The following is a 17979-nucleotide window of genomic DNA, read 5'->3' as shown; positions in this document are numbered from 1 at the left end:
ACTCATCTATTAAGTTGAAATAATGACAATAAAATCTACCTATGGAATAGGTAAGTAAGTTATGTACATTTTGGCCAATGAATAAGTTGGTGAAATGTCTTCATAAACAACAAATAACTATGTATAGGTTATTTTCTTTTTTTTTTATTTAAAGCTTCATCCTAAGAAAAAGGAGATTATTACAGACACAGGTATATATAGTTACATAGACATAGAAACATGGTTCAGGGTAGAGATCATATCATGGACACCTTTATATGTCCCACAGTATCCAGTGTAGTGTTACCTAAATAGCCGAGACTCAAATTCTTAAATTGCATTCATGATTACTATGAACTCATGCTTCCTCTTTGATCAGAGGTATATAATGGCATAGCTATGGACAAATGGCAAACATAGTCTTGAGACACTTGGGATTCCAGCAGAGGTAATGCTGGAATAGAGGCCACATGCACACAGATACTTCAGCAGGGTGACCATGACCCATTAGGTTTCAAGCAATGGCAATGGGTGGCCAAGTAGGTCACTCTGAGCATCTCCATCAGCATTTGGAATATCTCTTGATTATCTCTTGGATTATCTCTGTCTAGGAAAACCTGCAACTTCTTTGTCGGCTGACTTTTTCATTTGTAGCAAGGGTAGCTGCAGAAAATGAAGAACTCATAACTGACCTTCCTATTTTTTTTTCACAACGTATTTCTTAACTTATTGTTTTTTATCTATACCACAATTGTGACTTCAGGAACTGAAAGCTATTCAGTTATTTTAGGTTTGGTGGAGGAGCACAGAGGAGATTACTCAGATGCTAATGATCTTGTACGAACTGATGACAATATTCATACAATGATCATTAAGTAAGCTTTACCCCTCTTTTCTATTACAACTGATATTTGCTCTGAATGTTTTTGGAAATGATTTTTATGACTATTAACTTTTTGGATCACTTGGTTTTAATTGTAATAAAATAACAATCTCTGGGCAGTATCTTAGAAACTAAGATGAACACTGAATATTTTACATTTAGATAATGCTTCATAATTTGCAAATTTATTATACATGTGGGTATAAATTGCATGTGTATTTTTTTTTTTGCTCGTTTGATACTCACAATACAATGAATGGCTAGAGTAAACTATGTAACTCATAAAAAATTACTCAACTACAACTCAGGTTTTTTGATTTTATGTTCAGGATCATTCCACCCTTATAAACCACCACTACAGGTACACAGGTATACAACTATCAGGTTTATTAAATACAACCTACAGATATTTGGTAATTGAGCAAACTCATAATTTATATAGTATTATTAGGTGCCAGGGCTTTGGATCCTACATTTACATTTTCCCCATTTAACTAAAAGACTCAACTGCTTCATAGATCTGAAATCATTAAATTATATGCACAAAAGAAAAATGAAGCCAGAGAGGCTGCAATCACTTTAATTCACTCATAGCAAAGTAGAAATTACAAGTACATGTAAACTCCTTTATGGGTTGGGTAAAGGGAGGAGCTTCGGAGCCAATGAACAGTTCTCATTATGCATATTTTAATAAACTAATCAATACATCATTTACCAAGTGCCAATGATTCAGTTCCAGAATAGAATATTAGGAACTATTTATATCTGACACAACTAGCCCTGAGCCAACCATGATGTTTCCTGCACATCAGACCATAACCACATACACACATACATGGGAACATGCTTTGTGTGACAAATCCACACAGTCTTACAATAATTAGTCCCAGCATTTTTTGTGTGTGTATGCTTTTGTACAGATAATTATCACTTAATGGTGCCACCAGCTAAAAATATACATCATGGGCATCAGAAATTGAAATCTCTACCTCTTTGGTTGAGAAATAATATAATCTTCAAAACTGGTCTCTATATAAAATGCATTAAAATAGTAAATGTGTCTCTCAACAGTATCATTAGCAATTCATGTTCAAAATATTCTTGGGTATTTTCTCACAAAATTTATTCCCTAATACAAAAAGGTTTCCCACGTTGCTTACAGACTTCCGTCATTTCTAAAAAAACTCTAAGTACATTTGTAGTGAATACTACAAAAAGCCAACTCAATGAGCAATTTTTGTATACTTTCCTGACTCAAGTTTTTACAAAAACAGTTTTAGTGCTAAGTAGAAAATATTAGCTCCTCTACTTTAGATTTCTGTTTCTTACATAAAAGCTACACATAAAGACTGTTTTGTCACAGTATCTCTTTAGTGTGCTTTTCTTTTAGAGTTTAATATTTCCTGCCTTCACTTATATGAAGAAAAAATGTAGAATTTTTTCTGTTTGATGTCACTATAATAGATATTTTTTTAATAGATATCATTTTAAAATGTGACTAAGAAGCTCCAAACTTAAGCAGAGTCTTCCTTATTTAGCAGGAAATATTTAATTTGTCTTGTAAAAATAAACTCAAAAAAAAAAAAAAAAGTAAGTAAGTAAGAAAAGGAAAGGAAAAAAGCCCACCTGGAAATTTTCCTTATTTCACTGAGGGAAAAAAAAAAAAATTCTAAACTATAGTCATTCTTCTAACTGTTCAAATACCTTTGTATTTTTTCAAAATAAATTGCCTGGCAAAATCCATAAATATATTTAAGCAGTTTATATAGGTCAGCTAATATGGGTTATGCTTTTTTAAGTACCCTCTGACTAAGCACTCTCCTCTGCATTTTGCTAACAAAGTAACAGTACATAATAATATTTTAATCAACCACAAAGGACAATAATAGATCTGACTGCTGGACTGATAATCGTCTTATCACACCTTGTGAAACCAAGCTCTAATATTTGACGGCGCCTCCATTACTTGGCAGCCCATTCTAAAAAAGGCCAACAATGGAGAGAGAATGAAGTGGAGTGTGCAGTACCTCCGTATCTACATAAAAGAGATTAGAGGCGACAGCGTTCCATTTTACAGCTCAATCATATTGTGTTAGCATGCGCTTATCCGAGCGCGGACGAAATTGAAAGAGAAATAAAAAAGAGGCAGGCAGATAGGAACCAGAAAAGCGAGGCATGAGCAATTTCCAAGGATATAAAAGGATGCTAATGGTGGGGCCCTGTCATTCTTAAAAAGGGCTATTAGGGCACCATCATCTGTTCTGGTGCCCTTATGGTCCCCCAACTAAAGTCAAGCACTTTCTAAAGCCCTTGCGATCTTTTCTCTTGAACAGATAAAGTATGGTCACATTTCATCACAACACACTTTTCCATTTATATGATTTTTTCGAATAAGTCAGCTAATTCTATTCATTGGGGGAAAATCCCACTCCATATGTATTTTTCTTCCAAATTGTCCTTGGTGGAATTTTTTACTATTTTAGTTAATATAAGCAAATATTTATTTAAAAGTACCTTCTCAGCAGGACAGAAAGACTGCTATTATCTTAGATACTAAATTAATTTTCAAAAAGTACCACCTATGTATATGTATTTGCATTATTACACAGACTGAGAGCAGCATAAAGAGAGCAAAGTCTTGAATTTTAGTATATACGTGATGTATACATGTATGTATGTATATGTATACATGTATGCATATATATAAACTATTTCACTTTTTAATTTTTCCATAGCATTACAAAAAGTGAGTTTTGAAGTTAAGACTCAGCCAAGTGAAATCTCAAGTTTGATTTGGCTTTAATTCTGGTTCTGCCCCCAGCTATCAGGACTGGGACATGATATCAAGAACACTGTTTTACTTTTATCAAGGCAGAAATGTGACTTTTATCTTTTATTGTCTTTGTGTTTGCCCAACATTCATCCTCCCCACTGCTCCTGTGTTCGGCCCTATGAGCCCTACCAGCATTTCCTATCAGAGCATCTCTCCTACCTCAAGACACTGTAAGGCATCCATTGCTAAAAAAATTAAAAGAATTTCAGTCAATTCTTGTTTTGCTAATCCCTCTCTGAAAAGCCAAGATACCACTTGCAATTATTTAAAGCACCCTCGGGGTACAGGAAAACCTGCACTGTGAATCATCACTCCACGGTGACCTCCTGTGGCATTTGCTATGGAGAGAGAATAACGTCAGTTCCCACCAATTCTAAGCCTCAGCTTAAGACTGAACACATAATCGTAGAGTAATTGTTTCCACCACTGGAAATGCTGTTACTCATAGTTATTTAAAGTTACTGTCTACACAAAAGTCACTAGAGCCCCTTTACTGTGACAAGTTCCTTGGTAAGCTGACATTTCTACTTAGGCACAATTGGACCCACAAATTCATCACTGACTTTTCTTACAAGAGAATGTGGGAAGGAGTTGTTGACTTTTATTGATCTTTATTATGGAAGGTCTGTACAATATCAAAATGTTGGCTTAACAGGTCCTTTAATTCAGAGGGAACAAGGGCAGAATCCTCTGAACTAATGGGTGGCTCATAGTTGTGATGACATAGTCTTTCATGCTACTGTTATTAATAATAACATGGTCATCATTAGCTCTTGAAATATAGTTCTACCAAACACAGTCAACTGGGAGACTAAACTATCCTCATTCTACTCTAATGAGGAAGTTAGAAGCAAGGCTGGAATTTTTTTTTTAAGATTTTATTTATTTATACAAGAGCTGGGGTACAGGCCAGAGGTGTGGGAGGATGAGAGGATTCACCAGAGACAGAGTGGGGAGCAGAACAGGCAGACAGACCAAAAGGACTGCTGAGGGGAGCAGTAGGTGAGAAAGGAGAGGTCTGGTGCGTCATGTGGGTATCTCCCTGGCCATGCTGTGCCAGGAGTTGAACCGGCTCTACAAAGGCTGCAGACAGCTTCACTGTGCTGCACTCAACCCATTGTGCCACAGGGGAGGCCCTGGAATATATTCTTTGATGGCGCCAAATGAGATGGTGAACTTATGTGTTTTCACCTTTCTCTGCCTCAAATCTCCCCCTTTTTTTTTTAAGATTTATTTATTTATTTATACAAGCACTGGGTACAGTCAGAAGCGCAGGAGGGTGAGAGAATTCAGCAGAGCCAGAGCGGGTAACGGAACAGGCAGACTGACAAAGTACACTGCTGAGGGGAGCAGCGGGTGGCAGGAGAGGTCTGCGCGCCATGTGGGACCCTCACCAGGCAGCCGGGGATCAAACCAGCGCTGCAGAGCTGCGGGCAGCCTCGCAACCCAGCGCTCAACTGCTGCGCAACCGGGGAGGCCCAAATCTCCCCCTCTTTTAATGAAGGATAATGAGATTTTATTTCCAAGTTAAAACAGTGGTTATCAACTGGGGAAAGTTAAGGGTTTGCCCCTGACTCCACCCCCCTCTCCCAAGAACATGTGCCAAGATCTAAAAACATTTTTGTGCATTACAATTCAAAGCTGCTAGTGGGTGGAAGTCAAGGATGCTGCTAAGCAGGAAAAGTTCCCACAACAAAGGATTATCTGCTTCCAATTATCAACAATGTCAAGGCTTAGAGACCCTGGGCTGGAATAAGGATGTTTTGAATATGTGAATATATTTGTGCGTGTATGTGTATATATGTAACACATAGTGATAAAAAATATATGATGTGTAAATACAAATGATATACATTGATTGTCTAAAAAAAGTGTGTATGGACACTTGAGCCAATGTAGGTTTTTTTTCTTTCTGCACTATAGCCCCTTTATATCATTTTCTTTCCAAACAAGTTTTCAAGTATCCTTTAAAGCAATTATTGCCATAATTCTCAAATGTCTTTCCATTTTTTAACATAACCTTATATCCTCTTTTTGGTATTCTTGCTTTCCCTAAAAGTCATAAAGATGTGATTATATTTCAAACACAATGTCAACTATCCACATGATCAAATTCTCAACCTTCCTTTAGAAGTAGTGACTTCAGCATAGGTATCTTCTAAAGAACACACTCAAGTTCACCTATTTAACTAGTTTTGACTTAATTTAGAGTGCTTTATTAGCAAACAGTGTAAGACAAAGTAGCTGGTATAATACAGAGTGATGTTTAAATTAGTTTACAATTTGCTTGGCCTCATGGAGAACTGCACTGAACAAAGCCATTCAGAAATGTCAGCTGTGTTCCTAACCACTGTAACAAATTGTCGCCCAAACGCTGCACACCTAATGACTTCAAATTAGCTTCACTGCGATAGCGCCTGACAGTTCGTTACGACTGTTAGCAACATAGCTGGCGTATCATGACCAATAAATTGGTTTCAGTGTGGGCTGGGAAAGGGACTTCCATCAATTTGATTAAAGAAATTACTGTAGCATTCAAAGCATAAAGACAAACTAGTTTAAGGAGACAGGAGTAAGTTAACTGTACCAGAAAAACACTGCTCATCATTCAAAAACTTGTTTAGAAACTATTTGAAGATCAAAGTTCAAACAAACAATCCAAAAATAATTCAAGGAGAGTACTAAAATTTGCAAAACTTAGGATGGGGTATATGTTTATGGATATTATAAGATGAGATAAGAAAAACATAGGACCTTTAAAAATAGAACTTTCAAGGTACTACATGAGTAAATTTACAATTTCATCAATTTAACACTACATCATTTATGTATAAATTTCTAGTAAATATTTAATTGTAAACCAGAGCTAAGCTTGTGAATATGAACAGCAATTCAGTATAAATAGTTGCCATGACCAAAAAATTAAATAATAAAATGATTCTATTAAAAAAAAGGTACATTAAACTATTGCTAAAAAGAAAAAAGCAGAAGCATCTCCTTAGGAGAAAGCTCAAAATCGAAACAGCAATAAAGAAACATTTGAAAAGCTATATCCTCTTTACCTTATGTTGGCAACAGTACCTTCATACATGAAAAGATAATTAGCAAGAGTTCAAGGTGAATATACATATAAAAATTTATGGTTCTTTTAGGATCAAGAAAGCTTCACATTAAGTATGATGGAAACAAAAGGAAAGGTTGAGGGCCTCCCCTGGTGGCGCAGCGGCCGAGTGCTGGGTTGCGAGGCTGCCCACAGCCTCTGCAGAGCCAGTTCGATCCCCGGCCACCAGTGAGGGTCCCCCACAAAAAAAAAAAAAAAAAAAAAAGGAAAGGTTGAATAATATCCTAAGAGGGACATTTGAATCTTCCTAAATCTACATGTATGACCTAGAGAATTTTCATTGCAACCTTTTCATTTTTTTATCCTGTTGAGAAAATGTACCTGGAATATGCTTTGCCCATCCGATGATGACCACCAACTCTCGGTCGGCCAAGTCGCACAGAGTAGTGAGGGCTTTGATGTCGCTGTCAGGGACGGTGGGGTCAGGCATGGCATAGATCTTCTCCGGTTCAGCCACCAACAAATGTGAGACAATCTTGTTATCTGCAGGGTCAGACCAGAGCACTACAAGATCACTAGTAGTATTATCTCTCTTTCACAAATCCTAAAGTATGTTGTGTTTTCAAAAGTAATTTGAATCGCTTACAATAAGCACCAAATACTCCATATGTGGTTCAATATGTATATATTAAACAGTGTTCAGGAAAACTCATAGTGAAAACTTAGCCACACCAGTCATAATAGAAAGTATTCCTTTCTTCCTCTTTGCTCTACCTGCCTTGACCTGAATAAAGCATTGGTCCTGCAATGAAATTTTTTTATAGCAAACAGACAGGACAAGTTAGTTGCTTTCTGGGTGTGCGCTTTGATTTTTAAGTGGGACGTGGGGAGGCAGATTAAATAGTATACCACAACTTGAAAATAAAATCCACAATGAAGCATTGAAATATAGACTATAACATGGGAGGCAAAGAACTACTAATGCCCATAGTCATAATAATGGGCAAGAAAGTCATTAATTATCTTAATTCCTTTAAGGAAGACCAAAGGGCAGAACCCTTCTGCCTGGGTGAATTACTGACTATATAACTCTATCTCTGTGGGATGCATTAAATAGGAATTTCTTTCCTTTCTCTCCCTCCCCACACACCCAACCAATCTTCCAAATATAACCAATAGTAGTTTCCAGAAAAATACTCCTACTTAATGGCTATAGCATTTTCTCTCTGGAGTGTCTAATTCTTTTATTCTCTATTCTCATCTGTTGTCTTTAGTTCATTCTCTGGTTCAGATTTATCTGTCTGAAATTTGTGATATATGTTTTGAAAATCCTTCATAAAATAAGCACTAGAGACAAATGGAAAGCATCACATCAAATGTGTTTTATTGCTTAGGGGCATGTGAGAGTTTATGGAAGGGGTTGTAAAGTCTTGCGAACGGAATGATGTGTTTTGTTGGCCCTATTTCCAATTTCCACATGTAGCTCTGCATTTTATGCTTTCTTCTAAGTGAGGAGCTACAAATGGATAAGAACAAACCCAAAATATTTCCAGGTTCTATGTAATATTACCTTAGAAAATTAGCATATTAAAGTGGGTTCTTTAAGAGCAAAGTCCAAGATTTCTCTGTTCTCTAGACACATTCTTTTCATAGTAAGTTTGTAACTTTTTAACTCAAAATACAAAGACTGCATATACCTCAGAATTAAATAAAATAGCATTAATTTTATCCCCTTTAATTAAAAAAACAAAAGAAAACATGGGGACTTACCCAAGCTATAATCAGCAATTTTTCTGACATCTTTTAAAAATGTATCACTATGGCTGCCAAATGAAGTATATATATTACAAATAATAAATTTATTGGCAGAAATAATAAATTCTCATCAAACTGAAAATATAGACTTTGGAAGAAATATTCACTAATTTTGTAATTTCTTAAAAAAAGTTCAAATAAAACAGATTTTTTTTTTAATCTGCAAAGATCTGCAAGGAATGGCATTGGTTTCTTAGAAGCGCAATAAGAAACAGCACCCTGTGTTTTCAGTTATGCTTGGGGAAGTTTTAACTTTCATTGCTCTGACAATGCAACAAAACCTGTCAGCAACATCTAGATTCTCAGGATTAGAAAAAAAAAAAAAGCAATCATAAAAGGCACAAAAAATATAACCCAAGGAAATCTTAATTCTAGTTCTTTTAGTACTGGAAAATGGTATCTGTTTCAGCCAAGTCCATGGAGACTTGTCTGGAGGGCTCAGAGAAATTCAGTTGAAGCTTAGAAATCTTTCCCATCATTCAGAAAATGGAAGGCCGGCAGCACTGTTTCTAGGTAAGTCTTATTTAATGTTTTACTAATTAGAATCAATAGGACCCAATTTTCATTCCTGGGCTTTTGTAACATGCCATCAGTCAGGGCCCAGAAATCTCCCCCAGCCAGTTCCTCAGCAAAGCCCATGCACGGTCTCTTGACACTTATCTGACAGGATCTGAAAATTAAGTTTTATAAATGTTTGTTACGAAAACACACTAATTGGATGGACTAAGGAAAATTAACACAGAGGCCTTGAGATAATGAGTAATGATTTATTAGGAGTCCTCTTTATCTCAGACAAATGGAGCTCACTGAAATTGCAGTAATCTTCTTAAAGGTACTTGACAAGCCACTTCCCAATTTCCCAGGTTTACGCAAAAAACCCTAGATATTTCTCTAGCATGTGAACTTACAAATTGGCTCGTGTTCATTTTTCTCTCAGAGGGAATTATCAATGGTTTCAGTCCATGTTTGTATGAAGTGAGTGAGGACTGGGCAGTCTGTATATTATTGAATGCAGGAAAATGAAACCTCTAATGAAATTAAGCATTAGTGTTTATTGCATTTTATTCTATTATCAGAAAGTTTTTTATTATAATGTGCAAAATCTGCTTAATGCTGTCCTAGAGTATATTTGCAGAATCCCAAACAGCTTATGCAGCAGAGGAGAAGATGCCAGATTGGACAATTGAAGGTATAATCAACATAATGTTATTTGGAAAGGCAAAAGGAAACTATGCCATATGTTCACTTAAGCTTTAATTTTATGTAAAACTGGTTGTTTTTCCTTTGACATAGCTAAAATGTCCTTTCGTTTACAGTTCAGAGTCTGTTTTATTTATTTAACGGATCCCCATATGCTCACACGTATAATGCACGGCAGTGACCCCTCCTGGAGAATGGAAATTAGAAGAGGACACTTTTTCTCTTCCCTTGAAAGCAGATCAGAAATCACCCATGTCTTTTCTAGAACTGCTATAGATGCAGTGTCTTCTGGGGAGTGCAGCTGTGTCTTTGAGACCAAGACAGCTCATATGAGAAGTTTTCAGCAAAGCGCTTCTCAGGGCCTGGCCTGCACCTTATGCAAAAAACATCCTACCAAGCTAACTCTGGCATTATTATAGCTCTGAACTGATTTTCTCAATAAATGCACTATGTCCATGGTTGCCTCAGTCTACACTCTAGCTCCTTTTAGCTAATGACAAAGAGAATGGGGCTTGCACGGCATCAATATTCCCGTGATTCTTTCAAATTGTGCCTTGGCATTATAGAACCCAGGGCTCCTTTGAAACAATTCATCATGCCCATCAGGGCATCTGAGATGGAACCACCAACCTATGCTTGTTATTAGTAGGCCTATTCTCATTTTAATCTATTGCTAGCTAGTGTGTTAACCTTCTATAGTTCCAAATTAATGAGGCTCCTAATGTATTTTCATTGGGAGGTTGAGCAGTCATTTAGTTAGTGAAAACCACAAAAATCACTTTCTTGTGAAATCTGAAATGAACAGCTTCAATGAACTAATGATCACAGTATGATCCATTTTATGTACCTCTGAAAAGAAAGATAATCGGTAAATGTAAAATTCACACTATGTAAGCTATGTCTCAATATGCTTACGCTTTCACGAAAATAGGTGAAAAGAGGTAAAGGCAGGGGGAGGAAAGCCACAGGGGGTAAAAAAGATAATTAGCTGAGGCTGCTGTAGTTTCTCACAGGCAATCTTGGGAGCAGAGCCACAGCCCCCCAACAAAGAGAAGTTTCCTTGGAGTCAACAGGGATGGCCATGCCAAAGAGGATGTACCTGGAGCCAACTGGGAGGAGTTCATGTGCTGGAGAGCCAGACCCATCTGCTGTACTTACATGGCTTTTTGGCTGGCTGAACCAGCTGAGGGTTCAGGTATGGGCTGTTCTCTGCATCTATTCTGCGCTTGTACTTCTGCCGACCGCCACGTACTCTGTCCAGACGCACCCCTGTGGGGAAAGAAACACACGGGCTTACTGCCGAGGTAGTTAACACTGAGACCATCCATTACAAAGTCAGCATCGCCAAGGATCATGATGGAGACAGACAGCAGATTACAGAATGGTCTGGGGGTCCTAGAGCAGTATAAATAAGTGTCCTGGTTAAACCAAGATTGCCAGTAGTTGGCTACCAAATCTGGCAGAGGATACCAAACCTGAAAGATCATGAAAAATCACATTTACCCATCAAAGAAAAGACACAAAAGTCACATTTCCAGGTGCTTTAATGCAAAAACAACAAAAACAAAAACAAAACCCCTGTTATTTGGTGCTAGGAAAGTTTATATATATATATAAAGATTTATTTATTTATTTGTTTGTTTGTTTATTTATACAAGAACCAGAGTACAGGCCAGAAATGCAGGAGGGTGTGAGGATTCACCAGAGACAGAGCAGGGAACAGAACAGGCAGAAAGACTGAAATACACTGCTGAGGGGGAGCAGCGGGCGAGACAGGAGAGGTCTGCCACACCATGTGGGATTCTCGTCGGCCGGCTGGGATCGAACCAGCCCTGCACAGGCTGTGGACACAGCACTGCGCTCAACGGCCTGCACCACCAGGGGAGGCCTCAATTGGAGAGTTTCTGATTAAAGACATTGATTTATGTCCACTTATCAATCACCCCTGAAAGTTCAAAGCCATAGGTCTGTGTATCCCAGTAGTCTAAGCTAACCAATCCTCCCTGTCTACCAGAGGACTGTGTGCTGTGGAATGAACCAGGGCAGAGCTGATTTACACCACACAAGATGAGAAGCCACTGTTGTGCCCTATGATAGTGCCAACATAAGGAGAAAGTTATTGGCCCATATTCTTTCACATGAAAGGAATGGAGAGCAGATTTGAACTGAACACAGGATAGAAAGAGGATCTTCCTAAAGGAATTCAGAATGCTAGGATGCTGAGGTAGGGACATGCTGGGGCATGAATTGGAGGGTGTAGGTAGGAATCTGGGACAAGTAGACTGGTACTTAGCAATATTTTATTCTGAAGAATGATGCTTGGGTCATGATCCAGGGAGTTTTTGCTAGCAGTGGATTTCAGAAATTAAGGGGAGGGGGGGAAAGGCCAAAGGGAAAGAAAGGGATTAAAAATAAAGAAGCAGTTCACTTTTATAGGGGAATAGTGGGGGGTAGCTTGTTAATAAATTGGTTTTCAACTTGTAATTATTAAGTTTTGGAAAGAGCATAAACTTCTTTATCAAGTAAAGGTGAGGTTACTTGGGAATAAGCAAGCAGAGAGAACCTTCATAGAGTGCGAAGTTGTATCTTAACTGATAAAACAGTGGAATGTTATTCATTGGCATTCATTATCCATTTTAACCAAATCATTTATTGTGCAAATTTTTGCAATTCACAAACTGTTTAGCAAATAGATTTAGTGTAACAGCATCATCATCTGAATGATCATTGTCCTAAAGAGGCTGGGCTCTCAGAGTCTGTAATAATATGCACACAGATTCTCTTAAACTTTAAGAGGGAGATACAGCCCATAGAATGTGTGCAAACCAGTTTAAGATTTATTTTATTTATTCCTACAAGCACTGGGTACAGTCAGAAGCACAGGAGGGTGAGAGAATTCACCAGAGCCAGTGAGGGGAACAGAACAGGCAGACAGCAAAGAACACTGCTGAGGGGAGCAGCGGGAGGCAGAAGAGGTCTGTGGGACACTTGCCCGGCAGCCAGGGATCATCTAACCGGCGCTCTGGCACTCCGGAGGCTGCGGGAAGCTTCACAACCCTGCACCACAGGGGAGGTCCATACCAGTTTAACCAAGAATCCTGCTTAGGGGAATACTTATTAATATCACATGGGAAGTATGAGCTGTGGGCCATCTGAGATATCTGAAACAGTATAGGGAAGGATGACATATTTCCAAGTGAATCCTAGGAGAACACACACAAAGATTACTAATGATCTACCAGATAAAGAAAAACATATTATTTTATATTTTCTTAATTATACTATTTTAAAAATGTATTATTTTTTAATGAAACACAAAAATACAAACTAGCTCAAGATAAAGCCTGAAACATCTACTGAAACAGCAGAGAGCAGTTTAAATGAAATGAGACGATTTCAGAGAGCTAGAAATATCAGGACCCAAAAAAGTTAGGTACAGTGTTTCAGTATTTATGAAAACAGCAGTATGTGTGAGTCACAAAGAAGCTACATTTCTTTCCTGCTGTTTTTAAAACATATTGTGTCCACAGAGAGCCTTGCTCCTTTGTTCATCTAATTTCTAATGACTTGTGTTCCTTGTATCTATATTCACTTTACTAAAGCTTCACACTTTCCACATGTTCCTATGTATTATGCTTTATCTTTGTCATTTCTCCTTTTTGCAGAATTTCCTCCAAGATATATTTCCAGATTTTATAAGGTGGTCACATTCTATCTGGTCAGCTAAGACACACTCAAATTTGCTTCATTATTAACAGCTGAAAAAAGCAAAAATCACATTAGAAAGTTAGAAGCATAAACCACTCATTGAATCCTTACTCTATCGAACTCCAGTCTAGTGGGAACACTGATCTGTACATGATGAGAGGCGTGGGGAGAAGGCAGGCAGAAAGAAAGATGATAGAAGATGATAAAGGGGAAAAAAAGCGGGGGGGAACACATTTTGGACATTTCTGAAATTGTTAGAATCAGGAGAACTTAGAGAATAAATCCTAATTATGTTTGTGGACTCCTAAATTTACTTTTGCTGTTTCCAGGGAATGCATTAGCCAGTGGCAACATATCCTCCAAGCCCCAAACATGGAGCCATCCAGTATAAACCGTCCAACACAGAAGTCAGAGCTAGTGGGGTTCAGATGATGGGTTTTGTTCATCATGAAGGCCTCAGGACCAAAATCAGGGCTGGAAGAGTTGATTTCAGGTCCTTCATAGAAATAAATCTGACCCCCCAGACCTGGCACACTATAGACACCAATCAGCGTACCCACACAGCAGGAAGGGCACGTCTAGGGAAGCGACAACTAAATACTCACAGCATGAAGAAAATAGACACACTCTTCAAGCAGCAAAACTTATGTATGATGATGAGTTATTGCTTTGTATTTGTAGGGAGAGAGACTCTTTAAGTATTATCAAATAACTTTAGTCCTGTGCATTTCTTTTCTGTTTTGAACACTAACTTACAGAAACATTCATACTTTCTCCATGCATCCCCCAAATCTCAGGGACTGTTCTGATGCTTATGCTCATTCTCCTCCCACCCCCGCTATCTCCTTCCCTGTGTGTGGTTATATTAGAATAGCAAAAGAAATCCAAATTTGATCAGAAAGAAGGCTGCTTTCCCTGAGTCCAGCCATAAGCACATAATTTAAAGGTAAGTAGAGAATTAATAATTACCCAATTAACCAAATACATTTAAACGTCTCAAACTATTTTAGAAAGGAATGAAAAACGATATTTATCATCAGGACCTGGGAAATCGAGATTTGCCATAAACCAACATTAATCTAATCCAAATATTTTCACTGTAGGTGACAAAGCCTGCCCCTTAACATCTCTGCAATCTTCAATACAAATAGTTTTTGTTTTGACTTCACCTGTAAAGCAGTTTTGAAAAAGTTAAAAAAAAAAGATTTCTCTTAGGAAATAAGATATCCACAATGTTCAGCGTTTGACAGGATTTTAAGTTAATTAAGGCAACTGGATTTTCTATTCATGTGGAGACTGCCATTATCTTTTTTTTAAACACAGAATTTTAATAGTTGGCACTACCTACCAAGTAGAATGCTTCATATTGCTGCTTCTTTCAAGTGCTGTCTTTGCCTACACTGTCACAAGGGAATTACAAATCTTATACATTGTCAGAATTTACAAAATTGAGAAAGCAAGAATAGGGAAGGAGGAGGGGGAAATGCTGTGAAGCAAATAAACACCAAAAGGAGTAAAAAGAGTTCAGCGCAAGGTCTTCCTAGGTCAGCTAATTTTAAGTCTACATTTTATACCCAAATGCAAATTTTATAATATTATAGAGACCAAAGTCAAAGTATTTTTCACTTTTGTAACAGCACAAAGTCAGAGGCATTCACTGGATAATAAAAGCCCCCCTTCCAATGCTCATCACTAGTTTTTCTAAACTAAAGATCAGCCCTATATAATGTTATTTCCAAACAAAGGTTCGTTAAAAAAAAACATTAATTTCATAGACCCCCCCCCCTGTAGACTTAGGAAAGACACAAACTATCACATTAAAATAATGATGATTTGCAAAAAGATAGTGAATTAAGACAAACACCATATTATTTCACTCATAAGTGATATGCAGAGAAAAAAAGCAGATGGAGAAAATATCAAAAATAAACTTTTGGACTTTAAGCCCAATTAGTGGTTCCCAGGAAGGAAGGGATAGGGGGCAGGTGAGTGGGGAGAAGTGGACATAATGAAGGGTGGAACTGGAATTTTGAGGAGGTCCTTGATAGAGTATGTGCATATGGTGATTCTCACGGAGGCACATCTGGAATTTCCATAATATTCTAACGCAAGGTGACCTCAATAAAAAGGAAAGGAGCACTTTTGGCCTCAAACTGGCCCACAGTCCCCAGAGTATGACTTTTTAGCTCTCAGGGGTCATTATCACTCTATTTTAAGGGTTTCTAAAAATGAAAATGACAAAAAAATTAGTGAATTTAATGAGTACCAAACGAACAGTTGTATTAAAATAATGTTATCAGACCTGGCTTGTAATTGAGCATTGGGAGCAGAGGGCGGGGACTCTGCAGCTGTGCTTTCTTGATAATGCAGATTCCTCTGCTTCAGGAAACCTGACTCCTTCTCTTTAGGAAAAGAAGTACCTGGCAGTGCCCTGAACTTTCTCCTGAGATTTCTGAGGCCACTGTCATGAAAAGAAGGTGGAGAAATCCCTTTGAGGAACCAGGGGACAAAAAAGCAGAGGCAGACCAGCAGGATCAGACACTGCTGGGGAAATTTTAGTGGCAGCCTCTGATGGGGTTCTCCAGGGGTCAGTGTCCTGACAGAGTGTACCAAGGTACCCTAAAGTAGTTGTGCATATTTATAGGCTACTCAGTAAGGAAGTGAGTGGAAGTGATCTTTACACTCACTTCTATACTCCAGGGAGATTCTCACTGTATTAAACTCTGGAAGATCACATGAGACAATAAAACACAGCAGTACTTAGGTATCTCTTTAGACTACAACTGCCTTTTCTCAATGTCAACAGTGATTTTTGTTAAAGACTAAGTCCCTTTCTTCCCCTTTCTGCAGGCTTGAACTCTTCATAGCTATATTTGTCCATCAAATAGTGTCTTCACTGCTAACTGCATTGATCAATCTTTCCATTAACTATTTTGGAATAAACCAACTCTCAGCTAGTTACTAACAGTCATGGATTATCAAGGGCTTATAATTTTCTAGGCCACGAGTTAATCGTTGTACATATATAAATGCATTTAATCCTTAGAGCAACTCTGGGAGGTAGGTGCTCTTACTATACCATTTTACAAATGAGAAAATGGAAGACAGGAAGCTGCAGGGCCAGGACTGGGAGCTGGAGAGAATCCTGGATGTAGAATTTGCATTTTTAAGCACTATGTTTATATGGCTTCTGTGTCATTTGACTCTATTTTTGGAAAAGAGCATTTGGTATATTTTACAAAAACAGAAGTCGTGGCAGATAAAACCTGATTATTGTAAACAATGCTGGCGTCACCACATGGGAGATGTAAAGAGGTAGCAGAATGATGAACTAGCAGGCACAGTGAACACTTTGACTCCAGCATTGCATGTATCACCCCATGATGCATCTTCACTTAGAGACACCTATAAGTGCGAGACTGGGCAAACCAAGAGTGATAATAAGATTTTGCTACTCTGCTTTTCCACTGGCGCACAGACCCAGAGACATTCATTTTCTTGCTCCTGTTTCTCCTTAAAATGTTATTGCATGTGAGACCAGGCCTGTTTGGTCAGAGCCATTGAGGCAGAGACAGGCTGCCTGAATTTTATGGTTCAGAAGGGAGACCCCTGGGTGGCTTTCCCATGAGACACTGCTTGCCAATGGTTCCACTGGCTTCAGCTGGAATAATCAGACAGTTGGGAATCTTTGGAAATTACCATTGTGCATGTAGAATTGCTTGAAGTTCTGCTGAAGTAAAGAGGAAAAATCACACAGGGAGAGAAAATGCATATCCATTAGGCGGGCTATTTTTTTTTTTTTAACTGAGTCCTCAGTCACTAAAAGAGATAAAAGCCGTGACTCACATTGAAGCTTCCTTGCTCGACAGATGAATTAACAATTAGCAAGGGGCAGGCTTTAGTTTTGGTCTCCTGATAGCTATCTGGACTATTAAACATGTGAGGCTTGCATAAGGAAATTGCAAAGGCTTCCCTGTGTTTCCCATTCCACTTGCATCCAAATATGTTTATAGACTTCTGTGCATAGGACATAACCTCTCCCAAGAAGTTCCTCCTTCATTTCTTCAAGTTGTGATTCATTCTTTGCTCCTAGGAGGTTCAGAGGCCTGGATGCTAAATTTATCCTCTGGAAATGAATCAACATCAAAATGATAGAAATTTAAAAAAAATCACAGACAACATGCTTGGCAGAGGCCATGCTTTTCCACCAGGGGAAAAGTTGCTTCATCTGAAGCATGGAGCCCTCATCTATGACACATCCAAGTACAAATTAGGTCATCTGCAACAGGTGACAAGTTTTAATTGAATGTCTTCTGTCTGCAAATTCTGACAAAAGGTGAATGGAAATAAATGAGTCTAGCAAGACGGCCCTGAGCCTTACAATACCCAATATCTCATTATTTTTAAACAGCTATCTATAAACTGATGCTGACAAGCCTTGAACCTTTTATTTCTGCTCAAGACGAGGTGGCTGTAGAAAGGGGAGAAAAAAAGAAAAAT

General features: G+C 38.1%; 1 protein-coding gene across 4 annotated transcripts in view; it reads right to left on the bottom strand.

The window, feature by feature from the left end:
* Positions 1–17979, bottom strand: part of ESRRG (estrogen related receptor gamma) — a gene marked incomplete at both ends in the record, with an annotated part of 444488 nt that overhangs the window by 54174 nt on the left and 372335 nt on the right. For 3 of the 4 annotated variants that reach the window (XM_084244946.1, XM_084244948.1, XM_084244949.1), the window contains 2 exons: positions 7138–7299; positions 10930–11040. In XM_084244946.1, the coding sequence (XP_084101072.1) occupies positions 7138–7299; positions 10930–11040 (273 nt within the window). Of the gene's footprint in view, positions 1–7137; positions 7321–10929; positions 11041–17979 lie in introns of all 4 variants that reach the window. The other variant, XM_084244947.1, reaches the window with a different exon arrangement.

The sequence above is a fragment of the Talpa europaea genome, assembly GCF_964194135.1.
Source record: "Talpa europaea genome assembly, chromosome: 10".
Lineage (NCBI taxonomy): Eukaryota > Metazoa > Chordata > Mammalia > Eulipotyphla > Talpidae > Talpa > Talpa europaea.
This window is presented reverse-complemented; position numbering and strand designations above follow the sequence as displayed.